At 36.1% G+C, this 15,512-nt stretch overlaps 2 protein-coding genes and 1 non-coding gene across 4 annotated transcripts; 2 read left to right on the top strand and 1 right to left on the bottom strand.

Annotated features, from left to right (window-relative positions):
- Positions 1-4,073: 4,073 nt before the first annotated feature.
- LOC139100367 (micronuclear linker histone polyprotein-like) lies at positions 4,074-14,503 on the bottom strand. Its single transcript, XM_070652984.1, has 3 exons — positions 14,012-14,503; positions 7,204-7,414; positions 4,074-4,579 (listed from the first exon to the last, which is right to left on the bottom strand). Exons 1-3 carry the CDS (start codon positions 14,426-14,428, stop codon positions 4,074-4,076), a joined length of 1,134 nt encoding a protein of 377 aa, XP_070509085.1. The 5' UTR covers positions 14,429-14,503.
- Positions 11,834-14,013, top strand: LOC139100153 (serine protease snake-like). 2 transcript variants are annotated; one of them, XM_070652758.1, is made up of 7 exons: positions 11,834-11,848; positions 11,900-12,034; positions 12,241-12,756; positions 12,820-13,051; positions 13,129-13,387; positions 13,504-13,673; positions 13,728-14,013. In XM_070652758.1, exons 3-7 carry the CDS (start codon positions 12,309-12,311, stop codon positions 13,939-13,941), a joined length of 1,323 nt encoding a protein of 440 aa, XP_070508859.1. In that variant the 5' UTR covers positions 11,834-11,848; positions 11,900-12,034; positions 12,241-12,308; the 3' UTR covers positions 13,942-14,013. The 2 variants fall into 2 exon arrangements, with proteins under 2 accessions (XP_070508859.1, XP_070508858.1); XM_070652757.1 differs by having other exon boundaries at positions 11,836-12,034; positions 12,196-12,756.
- A 708-nt stretch (positions 14,504-15,211) lies between the features above and the next one.
- TRNAR-UCU (transfer RNA arginine (anticodon UCU)) lies at positions 15,212-15,307 on the top strand. The gene is made up of 2 exons: positions 15,212-15,248; positions 15,272-15,307. It is a non-coding gene; the product is annotated as a tRNA-Arg (tRNA).
- Positions 15,308-15,512: the final 205 nt, after the last annotated feature.

Genomic DNA, 15,512 nt, shown 5'->3' with positions numbered 1-15,512 from the left:
TACCCTGAGTCAAGATTCCCTGCTGTCCAGGGGCACTATGGGGCAAAATGAAAAAAAAAGGGACATTCACTTTGATTTTTGGACTTTTTGGAATCGAGACTTGAGGGTATTTTTTTCTTATAGTGCATATAGCAATAGACTTGCATGCAAAATTTCAGCTCATTTGGTGCTGTTTGGTCGGTTCTGGAGGTGTTTGAAGTTGAAAAATGGTAAAAAACGGATTTTTTTCATGTCTTGTTTGACTTGAAAAGTTTCTTATTTAATTAAAAGATATTGAAAAACGGTTTTCGGTTCATAATTTTACTATATAAGAGCTTTAATTTGACATAGGACAAGGTTTATATATATTGGGTTTTAGTGGCAGGACTTGAGAAAATGTATGAAAATACCATGAAAAAAAGCTTCAAGCGTCCGGAAAATATGCTAGTTCTCAAAAGTTTCTCATATAGACATATTTTTTCGTAAAGTACTTACTTTCTACTTTCCAAAACTGAAAAAATATCCAAAATCGGTTGGTACGAACAAAAGTTATTGCATTTTTAGTTTTGGACGAATTTTTTCTCAAAACTAATATTTCTGAGATAAATTTGGAAGATATCATTTGGAAAAAGTTTTTAAATGTTTTTTAATGTATTTAGCCATTTTAGGAAGACTTGTGAAGAAATTTTTTGAAAAAGTTCAAAATTCTCCGAGTTAGAGGGACATATGCTATTTAACGACTTGACTCTTTTTCTCATCACTCAAACTGCTATAACTTTTACATGACTAAATATTTTTCAGTTCTGTTTCTTTTTTAGTGTAGCTTGTTATAATACCTTTCCAACGATATATAATACTTAATAGTTGGAAGTAGTCTTGGTCGTGAAAACGGACCCTGTTTGTGACTGACCCTTTACAAAGAAATTTTCAAAAAAGTCATTTCTAAAACTACCACTTAGAAATTAAATAATATAATGTTTTTGTGTTTTTTAGGTCAAAATATAATAGTTTTGAATCTCAAAACCCAAAAAATCTCATTTTGTAAACTTTCTGCAACTTTAGGGGCCTTCATAGGTAATACTCAGGTAGTCTCTCAATTCTCAGATATGGAAGTTTTTTATTGACTTTTTTTGATTGATATTGAATATTTACACTTATTTTGTGCAAAATATATCAATTTTAAAAAGTTTGGGTCAAAAAAAAGTGATTTTTGACTATTTTGTTAAAAACAGGCTTAGGTAGGCCACATTTAAGGCACTCCAATAGCCACTATGATTAAGTTTTATACATGTTATATATATTTATAAAGTTAATAGTAGTAACTAGCAATAACAGAAAACAGAATGCAAAAATATTGGTTCTAAAAAAAGTTATAGTCATTTGAGTGGCCAAAAAAGTGTCGAGGAGGGCAACCAGCATAGGCAAAAAGACAAAAATTTAAAATTTTACGTTTATTTTGACAAAAAACGCAATAATTTGAATTTATACAACATAAAAATAGTTTTTATTCAAAAAATTTCAAGAATTTCATTAAAATTTTAAATTTTTGTCTTTTTGCCTATGCTGGTTGCCCTCCTCGACACTTTTTTGGCCACTCAAATGACTATAACTTTTTTTAGAACCAATATTTTTGCATTCTGTTTTCTGTTATTGCTAGTTACTACTATTACCTTTATTATTATGTATAACGCATATACAGAACTTAATCATAGTGGCTACTGGAGTGCCTTAAATATGGCCTACCTAAGCCTGTTTTTAACAAAATAGTCAAAAATCACTTTTTTTCGACCCAAACTTTTTAAAATTGATATATTTTGCACAAAATAAGTGTAAATATTCAATATCAATCAAAAAAAGTCAATAAAAAAGTTTCATATCTGTGAAAGGAAAGACTACCTGAGTATTACCTATGAAGGCCCCTAAAGTTGTCGAAAGTTTACAAAATGAGATTTTTTGTGTTTTGAGATTCATAACAATCATATTTTGACCAAAAAAACACAAAAACATTATATTATTTAATTTCTAAGTGGTAGTTTTAGAAATGAATTTTTTGAAAATTTCTTTGTAAAGGGTCAGTCACAAACAGGGTCCGTTTTCACGACCAAGACTACTTCCAACTATTAAGTATTATATATCGTTGGAAAGGTATTATAACAAGCTACACTAAACAAGAAACAGAACTGAAAAATATTTAGTCATGTAAAAGTTATAGCAGTTTGAGTGATGAGAAAAAGAGTCAAGTCGTTAAATAGCATATGTCCCTCTAACTCGGAGAATTTTGAACTTTTTCAAAAAATTTCTTCACAAGTCTTCCTAAAATGGCTAAATACATTAAAAAACATTTAAAAACTTTTTCCAAATGATATCTTCCAAATTTATCTCAGAAATATTAGTTTTGAGAAAAAAATTCGTCCAAAACTAAAAATGCAATAACTTTTGTTCGTACCAACCGATTTTGGATATTTTTTCAGTTTTGGAAAGTAGAAAGTAAGTACTTTACGAAAAAATATGTCTATATGAGAAACTTTTGAGAACTAGCATATTTTCCGGACGCTTGAAGCTTTTTTTCATGGTATTTTCATACATTTTCTCAAGTCCTGCCACTAAAACCCAATATATATAAACCTTGTCCTATGTCAAATTAAAGCTCTTATATAGTAGAATTATGAACCGAAAACCGTTTTTCAATATCTTTTAATTAAATAAGAAACTTTTCAAGTCAAACAAGACATGAAAAAAATCCGTTTTTTACCATTTTTCAACTTCAAACACCTCCAGAACCGACCAAACAGCACCAAATGAGCTGAAATTTTGCATGCAAGTCTATTGCTTTATGCACTATAAGAAAAAAATACCCTCAAGTCTCGATTCCAAAAAGTCCAAAAATCAAAGTGAATGTCCCTTTTTTTTTCATTTTGCCCCATAGTGAGGGGCTGGATATTCGACTATTTGAACCCCGTTTGTCTTCTGAGTTGACCTGAGAGTTGGTACGACTTTGAGAGTCCGAACTTCACATTGCCCTTCCACATTAGAATCCTACCAACTCTAGCTTGAATGCCCTTCTCCCTTCCCCACCTCCAAGCTCCACACATAACCTTGTCACATCACATCCAAACAATCCCCACCTTCCAATATTTATTTCATCAAAAAATGTCTGTCCTTTATCAATCAAAATTGAAATTCAGCAAAAAAACCATCATCCTTAAAAAAGCGAAATGTAATTCATATGAATATTGGAGAATAAGATGAGATGTTTAATGGATGGATGAGAATTGTACTTTATAATAAACAGCTGATGTAGTGAGTATTCTAAGTATGTATTTACCTTCAAAAAGAAGGGATACTTTATGGATAATAATTGAAGAATTTAATGGAAAATTGTAATCATGTGAGAGGCAGTGGTTGGTAAATTGTGTGAAGAGGTGCATTGGGGTTGAGATGGGTACCATGCCACATCAGACCATGCTACACCAGACCATGCCACACCAGACCATGCCACACCAGATCATGCCACACCAGGCCATGCCACATCATGTCATGCCACACCATGCCATGCCACACCAGACCATGCCACACCGTATCATTCCGCACCATGCCATGCCACACCATACCATGCCACACCATGCCATGCCACACCGAGTCATTCCGCACAACCATCAGAGTAATCAAAGTAATCCAAATGTACCAATCGGAAGTCTTAAATACGCAATATATTCAATCTAATTCATTCAATCTGCCAAACCAAAAATTCAATTCATTTTACCCAAAAGAAGAACAATTTCTACAAATTTACATAAGATTTTCTCTTTATTATTCTTCTATCTATCTAGAAGACAATATTGTTCGCGTCGAATAAGAAGACAATTATGAGAGAAAAAAAGAGTATTCAATGTAACAATAGCAACGACGTCATCTCTTGACGTAAATTGACGTAATACGCAGATAAAACAATATTTTCCCTTTGAGCTGATTAGCATTAAGTTGTTCGATGCTCTGTAAAGTGAGTCTGGTAAAGGAATGAATGAATAATTGATAAGTTCTGAGAATATTTTTATTGAATTATGAGTTTATTTAATTAGGATGTAATGAATGGCTTACTGAGGTAGACTTGATAAGACGGTAAACTGGCATTGAGACTTCCCAGTATTCAGTCTTCGAATCTTTGAGTCTTCTGGTCTTCGGACATTGTCTTCGGGTGTTATCTTCGGGTCTTTTCTTCGGATCTTGTCTTCAGATCTTGTCTTCGGGTCTTGTCTTCGGGTCTTGTCTTCGAGTCTTGTCTTCGTGTCTTGTCTTCGGTTCTTGTCTTCGGGTCTTGTCTTCGGGTCTTGTCTTCGGGTCTTGTCTTCGGGTCTTGTCTTCGGATCTTGTCTTCGAGTCTTGTCTTCGGCTCTTGTCTTCGGCTCTTGTCTTCGGGTCTTGTCTTCGGGTCTTGTCTTCGAGTCTTGTCTTCGTGTCTTGTCTTCGGTTCTTGTCTTCGGGTCTTGTCTTCGGGTCTTGTCTTCGGGTCTTGTCTTCGGGTCTTGTCTTCGGTTCATGTCTTCGTGTATTGTCTTCGTGTCTTGTCTTCGGGTCTTGCCTTCGGGTCTTCTGATCTTGTCTTCGGGTTTTCATTTTTCTTCAAAAAAATTGTGATGTTGTAAGATAAAGTTGAGTACAATGTTCCACTTCATGCCATCATGCTGTGCATTCATTCATAGCATTATAAATAATGACTTTTATTATGATTAAAAATAAGAAAATTTGTTGAAAAACTTTCCCAAAAGTTTCTTCATTCATGAAAAATAAGCAAAAACATGAAAAAAGAATTTTGTGAATGAAGAAAATGACCTAAAAAATTAAGATCGATTGCTATTACTTAGGGGGATTGTTTGGAAATTAGGGAACGGTAAGACCCCTGAAGGGTGTTCAATTTTGAATCAGATTCTAAATTTTGGGAATGATGGGACAGCAGGGTGTGTCATGGTGGCAAGGTGGGGTAGGAGGGTGAGGTTATACTATTTTGAATGTTACATAACCTCCAAACACACCCCACAAAACATGAGCTGCAAAATTATCGATTGAGAAGATTCGTGCATAAAATCAATACCTTTGCCAACATTACCTCAATAATCAAAGCATCCCGTAAGCTAATGAAGTGGAAATATTGAGTTTTGAGAAGATTTTGAAGACGCAGACACGTGTGGCCGTCGTCAACGTAGCACAGCAAATCATTGAATCCAGAAAAAGGAACTAAAAATTGCCTTAAATTCCCTAAATTCAAATTAAAATTAATTAATTTAAAATTGAATCAAAAAGAAACAAGAAGAATTGGAAACAGGAAGCTATTCGGCAATTTGGCACTAAAATTTGCATTTTTGAGAAGCTTTTTGTTATGCAAAGTTGGCATCTTCTGGTTGACATATTTTTCTGTTAAATAAACAACAACTTAGATTGAAATAAAGTCAATGCTTTGGGGATTTTGGATGTTTTGAGCGCGGTTTTCTCTAAAAAGTCAAGAAACTGAACGTGTCTTTCCATTTGAACTGAACTTATCCTTCAATTTTTACTGAATTTGTCCTTCAATTTTGACTGAATTTGTCCTTCAATTTTAACTGAACTTGTCCTTCAATTTTAACCGAACTTGTCCTTCAATTTTGACTGAACTTGTCCTTCAATTTTGACTGAACTTGTTCTTCAGTTTTGACCAAGTTTTGACTGAACTTATCCTCAATCTCAACTGAACTTATCCATTTCCATTAAAACGCCCTCAAAAACAATACAATTAATTTTCAAACATTTCTCCAACTGCCAATGTCTCCCTAAGCTCCACTTCCTTCATCCCATAAGTCATTCCTTCACTCACTTCTAAGTCTGTACACAAACACTGTGTCCATTTCCATAAAAAAAGACAATATAAACTTAATTTACATTCATTTGTCACACAATGATAGCTACTGACTTGAAAGAAAATCTCTCTTTGTTGTCCTTCGTGACTGAAATCGGATAAATTGTTAAATTTAATTTAAACAAAAAAATGGTATTTTGCGACTGATGGAAATGAGGATGCTAAGGAGCTGTTTGCATGTCATGACCAATTTATTTGCTCAATTTGATGCGACTTTTGTTTACATTTGAGATGTTTTTTATTCCTTTGTCTGCTTTTGGAGGTGACGTGGTTGATGTTGAAGAATTGTTTTGATGACAGTTGTAGCTTTTGGACATGATTTGATGTATTTTGATGTTTTAGGCTGTTTTAGATACTATTGAGTGGACAAAGAGTCTGTAAATTTAGTCATTAACTTTTGAGGTCATTCACTTGTTACTAAACGCAGAAAATCGAACTTGGACCACCAATCGAACTCGAACCACTAATGACCCTCCCTGGTTACGCCCCTGACCAACACCCATCCATCCTCTAGCATACTGAGGCTCTTACTGTGGTGTTACAACCCCTCCGTCCGTTAAATAACGTCTCTTCTTGAGGTGTTATTTAATAATCGGTTAACCCCCATGCCTCTTTAAACTACTAACTTAATCTACTTGCCTACCAACACCGTCCACTCAGCAACATAAGCAACACCGTCCACTCAGCAGCATCCTACCCCAATTACCACCCAGAAAAACATCCAAAATTCTAACCTCAAAAATCTCAATTTTCACCAAAACTAAAAGTTCAACACAATGTAAAACTTGAAAATAGAAAACACAAATCGTCTTAAAATTATGGCAAATTTACACAAAGATTTCATCAACAATTGAACGACACGTTTCTATTCAAACCCGCAATAAAACAATCTCAATTCAGCACAAGAAAAGTTTAATCATCTCTCATTTTTCTTCAAATGTTTCTTCACCCTTTTCATAATTAAAGTATCATAAATTTTCACAAGTTTTGTTATCATTAGAGTTGAGGGTATGGAAGGGATGGGGTGAGGTGTATTTAGGGGGGAAGGGGTAATTTCCCCATATTTGCCAACTGCTTGTTCTATGCTTGCCCCATACCATGCCCCATGCCATGCCCCATGCCATGCCCCATGCCATGCCCCATGCCATGCCCCATGCCATGCCCCATGCCATGCCCCATGCCATGCCCCATGCCATGCCCCATGCCATGCCCCATGCCATGCCCCATGCCATGCCCCATGCCATGCCCCATGCCATGCCCCATGCCATGCCCCATGCCATGCCCCATGCCATGCCCCATGCCATGCCCCATGCCATGCCCCATGCCATGCCCCATGCCATGCCCCATGCCATGCCCCATGCCATGCCCCATGCCATGCCCCATGCCATGCCCCATGCCATGCCCCATGCCATGCCCCATGCCATGCCCCATGCCATGCCCCATGCCATGCCCCATGCCATGCCCCATGCCATGCCCCATGCCATGCCCCATGCCATGCCCCATGCCATGCCCCATGCCATGCCCCATGCCATGCCCCATGCCTTGCCCCTAATTACACCCCACAAATCCAACAATCTTCTCACCCAAAACTTACAAAACAAGAATTCTTCATCCTTCAAACGAAGAGAAGTGTCCATTAAAGTTAATGGATTAAAAGAGAAAAAGAAGGAACAACTTAATGAGAATTGTGATGATGAGTTTCATTACTAAAACAATTCGTGAAGATCTCGAGCAATTTTCCTTAAAATGGATACTAAAATAAATTAAAAACATTCTCGTCTGATTTAGGTGTTGTCATTATCGGGCATCAGGTGGTAAAACTTTGTTTTTGATGCTTTTTACAAACTTTTTTTGTTTTTGAGCACTTAATGAAATTTTAAAATTGTTTATGAAGATTTTAATGAGAAATTGTTATGAAAAAGTTCTAGACTTGGGGATACTTTTTAGTATGGATATTGTGGACTGAGAGTGGATTTGGGGATGATTACTGCCTCTCCCAAAAATAGCACAAAAAACATTATTTTTTACTTTATTTAACTACAAATAAAACAATGCTCAATTGCCAATTAGGAGCCGTTCACTTATTACGTAACTTGCCAGACGGGAGAGTCGCCGAGAGTCGCCGAGAGTCGCCGAGAGTCGCCGAGAGTCGCCGAGAGTCGCCGAGAGTCGCCGAGAGTCGCCGAGAGTCGCCGAGAGTCGCCGAGAGTCGCCGAGAGTCGCCGAGAGTCGCCGAGAGTCGCCGAGAGTCGCCGAGAGTCGCCGAGAGTCGCCGAGAGTCGCCGAGAGTCGCCGAGAGTCGCCGAGAGTCGCCGAGAGTCGCCGAGAGTCGCCGAGAGTCGCCGAGAGTCCCGAGAGTCCCGAGAGTCGCCGAGAGTCGCCGAGAGTCGCCGAGAGTCGCCGAGAGTCGCCGAGAGTCGCCGAGAGTCGCCGAGAGTCGCCGAGAGTCGTCGGGAGTCGTCGGGAGTCGTCGGGAGTCGTCGGGAGTCGTCGGGAGTCGTCGGGAGTTGCCGAGAGTTGCCGAGAGAGAAGTTAGGCTCAATTTTTCATGCTACCTAATAACTGTACAGCCCCCACTAAAAAAATAGCATAACAATAAAAATTAACAACAGCACGTACAAATATACTAACTACAACAACAACAGTCCGTCCATTAATATCAATCCGACACACATTCTAATTGAACATGCAACAGCATCAACATTGGCCGTTTATTTCACATTATCATCATTAATGTCACATAAAAAGCTGTATTTTAAGTCATAAAGTAAATAAAAAAAAAGTTAAGTCCGTGAATTGCCGGCACAAATGTTTGTGAATATACGAAGGAATGGCTGGAATGGTGGATTTAAGATGGAGATGAATGAAAAAAATTAAATTGAACGATTTAATGAGGAACATAAAGGAATATGAGAAAGAATAAAGAGGACGATGAATAATAATGAGACAATGTGAATGGAAGGAAAAGGAATTGAGGATTAGGAGGCGTGGATGTGACACAGAGGTGATTTTTGGATGCTGAACAAGGCTCCATGCAAGGCTTTATGCGAGACTACAGGCTAGGCCATAAGGAAAGTCAAAGGCATGGTTACAGAAAAGGCTATAGTCATGAAGATTGACTTCAGTCCTGCATGCAATTCCTCACATCCCACAACTCATCATCCACCAATCAGCATTCCTTAATGTCCCAAAAATCAACAAAATTGTCTTCATCCTTAAAAATCCACAAAAGAAGCTCTTTCACGGCACATTGCCAAGAACAAGACTAAATTGATAGTCATCAGAAAATTGTTGTTTGCATAAGGAAAATATTGAGCATGAAAGGCAGTAAATTTTGTAAAATAAAGACATAAGCTAAAAATACTGAGTACGGTACACAATGTTAAGAATGTTGAACACAAATGAGGCGTATGCAGCATACGAAATATGTTAAATTATATTAAATTATCGACATGAGACATGAGTCTTGTGATTCATATCACGTTAGTTACTGTCTGGAGATGCATGATACTCATCGGTAGGTAATTTGATACCCAAAAAGTACAAGTCGGTTAATCGATCCAGAATGTGGGATCAGATTGGTATGATTCTGGAATGGTGCTGGTTCAGAATTCAAACCAAATCCGGCACCAAGTCAGAGTCATGCCCTGCTGAAGACAGATTTAAGATGGCTAACTGATTTGTGCTATTTGGGGTAATGATGGGACTCAACAGTGTTGCATCAGATTGATGGATCCTTACTTCTTCAGACTTATTATTCAAACTCACCATAACCTAAAAATGACTCCATTTCAGACAACATGAAGGCAGTTTGCACCTCCTTATTGTTGAATAACGGAAGTAACATCCAAAATTTCAAGCATAAAATTTTGGGAAAAAATTGATCAAATTTTGTTTAGATTTGTTTTCTAATTTCCTGTTCATGATTGAATTTTGGAAGCATACAGGATGTCATACTGCTTGGGAGTGAATTCTTCCTTTCAAGTATGGATTTTTTCACTTGAATGAATCTTCATTTAACGACAGGTATATCCAGAATTTTTACTGATTTTCGATTGCTTAGAGAATATTCTGTGGTAGCCAGCGATAGAGCCAGCTTCAGGCAAATCCTGTGGGAGGTCATGGATCACAACTGACCTGTACGACCAGCGAAGTAAGTAAGTAGAGACTATTCTTGAGTGACTTCAGATTTGGAAGGACTTTGGGGTCTGGAAAGGCCTTTTATATGCTGTATGCTTTCCGGAACAGTTGTGTGTCGTTTGGTAAAGATTGTTGAGGTTTTTAGGACGGACAACTCAGATGACAAAATGACAAACTTGGTCCTTTATATCAATCCGCCCTCTTGCAATATGTAGATGCTTTAATCAGCACAAGAAAAATAATGTAAATTTCATATCCAAAATTCAAAACTCTTTAAATTCACTAAAGTATCATAAAAATAGCAGACAACAGCAAATCACCATATCCAAAACTCGATTCAAGTCTTATCTTTTAAGAAAATGAAACGAACCCTCATTTTGTTACATATTCAAAATATTCAAGGAAAATTCTTCGGTGTGCAATTCCAATTCGTGATAACCTTTGCTCTATTCCATGATGCCTTTCACGAGCCAGCAAGAAAATTGGTTTAAAATTTTTTAAGTTAATTAATTTAAAGGGAAAATTTGGGGAAAATGAGGGTAAATATTCAGAGAAGCAGAATGGATGGGGTAAGAGTTAAATGGGATTTAAAAGGTAAATTCAATTTAATCAGTAATAATTCTGAGAATTCATTAGTCAGGGGGTGGAAATGAGAGACTCAAATGGTGTTTTTTTGGAATTGTGTCTCGAAAAACTCCAGCAAAAATGGAGAATTTTGACCAAAAAGTTGTGTTTTGACCTCATTAAACCCCCTAAGCTCCTCTCCTAAAATACACCCCTTACCTTCTTACCCAAAAGATAAAAGGATTAATAAAATGAGCGGAATTAAGAGAAAGGATAAGGACAGACATTAAGTAGATAAAAATCTTTAAAAAAACAAAGTTCAAGGTCAAAAAAATCAAGAACTGTAAATTACCTAAATTGTTGACATTTTAATATGATCCAGATGATAAATTATTTATATCCACTTCCGCATTTATGTCCAAAAAAAGAGATTCTCTTTTTTCAAAATTCATCCTTAAAGTTGTGCTTTAAATGTTCAAAAAGCTCTGATTTCTCTCTTTTTGAGTATTTTTCAGTGTCTTGACTAATAAAAGCTGCTGGAACATTAGAACATTGACACAATGAAGCATCTTTCAATCAGTAAAATTGAAATATTCAGCATTAAACAGTCATTAATGTTGAATGTTTTGTGAAATGTTTGGGGATGTTGAAGGATGTGGATGTTGTAGGGGTTAGTCTGAGATTGTGCAGTGTTTAAAGTTAATCTTTGCTTGGTTTTGGATGATTTGACGGCATCAAGTTGGGGTCAAGTCGAACTGGGACTGAAGATTTGATGGATTAACAGATTTATGATTAATTGTCTCATACATGTCGATTGAAGCTTGTTCTGTCTTTAACTATCGCTTACTAATTCTAAATGTCACTGAGTCGTACCAATATCACCTATGAACATGCTTTTGTCAAGTTGCTGCCAAGTGGAATACCAATTCTTCTACATTTCCTACTTCCATCAGTATTCTTCCACATTTAGACTTATCTGAGTAGACAACCAGTGTTATCATGTCCAGTTATCTTGTTAAGTTCCTTAGCTTGTTTCTAGCTTGCAGCTAGTCTCTATATTTCATATAAGATCTCTCAAGACATGCAAAAATCACTAAATTATTCAAAAAAAAAGTCATAAAAAAATTTATGAGTTCTTTTATGATTTTTATTGCTTTCGTCACTCCATGACCATAGGCAACAAGAAATTCAGGTTTTTTTGAGCATTTTGTCAGAATTTCAAATTCCAGCAAATACAAAAATATGAGTCAGTTGTAAGACAGCCTTAGTTCGAATAAGGTATTTAATTTAATATATTTTTTCATTCAAGTGTTAATTAAAGTTGATTAGACAGCAGATTTGGTATAGTGCTGACTTTTGGGTATTTAGACTCTAAAAGTCTTAGAACGGGCCTCCAAGGGGTACTGCCAAGGGTGTAGCTGGACGTTTTTTGAGAGTTTGGTAGTTTTTTGGAATAACCGAATGGTAAATGCGTTTAAATTGCCAAAAATCTAGTCCCATGCTGACATGACTCTGGTCTGATGACGGATTTAATCAAGTTTTGCCTGGATACAGAGTCAGACTGGTCTTGAATTGGATATTTGGTCATTTCTATGCTTTATTCAAATTGATACATTATTACACAGTTGTAGTAGGAAGGAATTAGCCTATAAACACTGCATCTCTTCTAGACACAACCCAGTGTCCAGTCAACTCTGCAAAACATCACAAAATATCATCTAAAAATCAGCAAACTCCAATGAACACGACAAAAAGTCTATTATTTCTCACCTTATTGTTAACAGCTGTAACTAATGGACATAAAATTAAATATGTCGAATTTATACCAGAACATGACGAATGTGAACTCAGCGAAGGTGTTTATGGAACATGTAAAAATATTTCAAATTGTTTAATTGAATATGAAAATTACCGTAAAAATACCTCAAATTTGACGATCTGCAGTTATGGAAAAAATGCACAAGATGACGTAATTTGCTGTCCAAAACGCATAAATCCAGACACAAAATTGAGTAGTGACAAGATTGTGGATAAAAAAGATATTTTTGACTTTAAAACGTGTCGAAATGAATTTTTGAAATATCGAAATTCGTCAATTTATCCAAATCACTTTGCAGTTTCGATAAGCGGTAAAACAATAAGTAAGGAGGACTGTGATCGATTGGAACAGCTTAATAAGAATACGAGTAAATATATCATTTATGTAATTTCTGAACCTTCCTTAAAATTAACTAAAATTCTCTAAATAGCAAAAAATTTCTTGGACCTAAAACAATACAGTTGTGCTGAATATAATGGAACATATAAACTAAATGTAGTTGCTGGTTTATATGCAGTATTAGTCGAACGTGGTGATCGTCCTAATATGGCAGCAATAGGATGGACTGATATAAAAATCAACGAAATTGTTTATGGATGTGGTGGATCAATAATAACTGAAAAGTTCATAGTAACAGCTGCACATTGTAAGATACTTGAGGGGTAAGAAAAACAATTTGAGGTACATGCCTATAAACCTTCTCTACACCCTAAATTCGACCCTATCATCTCATTAATAGAAAGCAGCCAAGCATAGTTCGATTAGGTGACAGATTTCTCTTAACAAGCGAAGATGATGACACAGCTCAGCAGTTACGTATCCAATATTTCATCCAGCATCCTCAATACAACCCAAACTTTAATTATCATGACATTGCATTGATTAAAACAGTTGAAACAATTATATTTAATAAATTCGTTGTTCCATCGTGTATAGATGATTTAGACTCTGAAAGGATAGGATATTTTACTGATTGGACAGTTGCTGGATATGGGGTGGTAAGTAGGAGCTTTGACAAAGCTTGAGAAAGACCAAAACTCGAATTGAACCAAGATACAATGCATTTTAATGCTCTGATTCTTCTCTAATCAATATGAATTCCTAATAATTGTAGACAGAAGATGGCGTACCCTCAAATGTCCTCCTTGAGCTCAAAGTCGATTTAGTTTCCAATCAAGAATGCAACAGAACCTATGAAGACAACGTAAGATTACCAAATGGAATAATTGACAGTCAATTTTGTGTAAAAAGTCAACCACTTGGACCAAAAGTTCCCGATACTTGGTAGGTATTCTTGATGATTCCTAAAGATCCCCGACCAATTCCAGCTCTTTTCAGCTTCGGTGATTCTGGAAGTCCTCTTCAATTTCAGACATCATATGAAGTATTTCCAAGCGATTTCAATGAAACCTTAATTTCTAGAGTGTATCGAGTCTCAACTGTACTAGGAATTGTGTCATTTGGTGTCAGTTGTGGACTTGATGTTCCGTCTGTTTACACGAAACTTGTTTCTTATCGAGACTGGATGAGATCAGTTGTAGAAACTAATTAAAATAAAATATTTCATTTTTGATGCTTTTTATTTGTCTCAAAAATTTCAATAAAAATTCTTAAAAAATTTAAATTTTCTCAACTTTTTTATCATTTTTGGTCACACATGACCTTGGATCCATCGAGTCACAGTCCATAGAATTAGTATGCGTTACTTTTTCACCTTGACAAATTTCATTTCCATTTTTTCCGCTGCATTTTGAGCTAACTGAAACTGAATTGCTGGATGATGTTGATTTATGCTTAATTTCTGGATCTTTTGACTTGAATTTGGATGATGAGGATGAGCTGGAAGAGGAACTTGAGCTGGACGAGGAACTGTGGCTGGATGATGAATGACTCGATTGGGAACTTGATGAATGGCTGTTCATTTTCGGAAGTTCTATGCCAAAATTGCCAAAATCATTTGATGCATGATCATTGAACAGCATTGATGATGAAAAGCTGACAAAAATGCACAAAATTGTGATAAAAATGAATAAATTCATGTCGATGACTTTTACAGGATCTCAAATTACACAAATTTAATTAAAATTTCTCAATTCCGTCTTGTTCAATAAACAAACTTCGCAAAACTAATGCCTTAATATTCGCAAACTCACAAAACATTGAGAATTAATTTTTTGACAACAACAACAACATGTGTGACTTACATCTGAACTTTTGTGCATGTGTTATCAACAAGAAAACAGCACAACATGCATTAATACATTGAGAAATAGAAAGAGATTGTCAAGAAAGCAAAAAAAAAAATATTGCATGCATATTAAGCGATTTCAAGGTTTTTCAAGGTTGTAAGTGCATTTTGAGGGGATGATTAGAAGTTAGGGAACGGGGAAAAATGGTTCCCCTTCGTCACTCGTGCCGCTTGTTGAATCGCCGCCACCTGTCGCACTCTGACACTTTATGCTGTTCTTTACGGCCCCTGCTGCTCCCAATTTTTACATAAGAGCATAAAGACGGGTCACAGGGTATCCATTGATATCCAGCAGAGCACAAAGAGTATCCAGCAGTGGATCCAATTTTGAACACCACCTAAGAGACATCATAGATCACAAATGATCTGCACAGCCATCAGAAATAAATAAAAAACAACAAAATTTTGTGTCATTCGGTATAAACACTCACACAATCTCATCATCCACATCTTCTAACAGCCGTCAATGTAAAAATATCAAGCTTAAAAAATCTTTCAAAAATTCTCAACCAAAATTTCACGTCCCACAACAAAGTGAAAGTGTTTTACCCAACGAGAAAAACATCAGTCAAGTGTCCCATTAGCGCAGTGGATAGCGCGCTGGACTTCTAAAGCAAATCATAAGCTAGAAGAGATCCAGAGGTCCTGGGTTCGATCCCCAGATGGGATGGATGACACAGTTGGATATTCTTTTTTGGTGATTTTTTGGTGCTGTTGAGAATTTTTTTTGGAAATTTAGAATAATTAATGAAAAAGTTGGAAATTATTGGATTGAGGAAAAGTTGTGGATACATGCTGAATATGAGAAGAATTAAAAAAATGTTTCATTTTCCAAATGTTCAGAATATATAAATTTTGAGTACTAAAAATTCTGA

The sequence above is a fragment of the Chironomus tepperi genome, unplaced genomic scaffold, assembly GCF_022539635.2.
Source record: "Chironomus tepperi strain 1889 unplaced genomic scaffold, CSIRO-AGI_Ctep_v1 contig_58, whole genome shotgun sequence".
NCBI lineage: Eukaryota > Metazoa > Arthropoda > Insecta > Diptera > Chironomidae > Chironomus > Chironomus tepperi.
The sequence above is the reverse complement of the archived record's forward strand: the minus strand, read 5'-3'. Positions and strand labels throughout refer to the sequence as shown.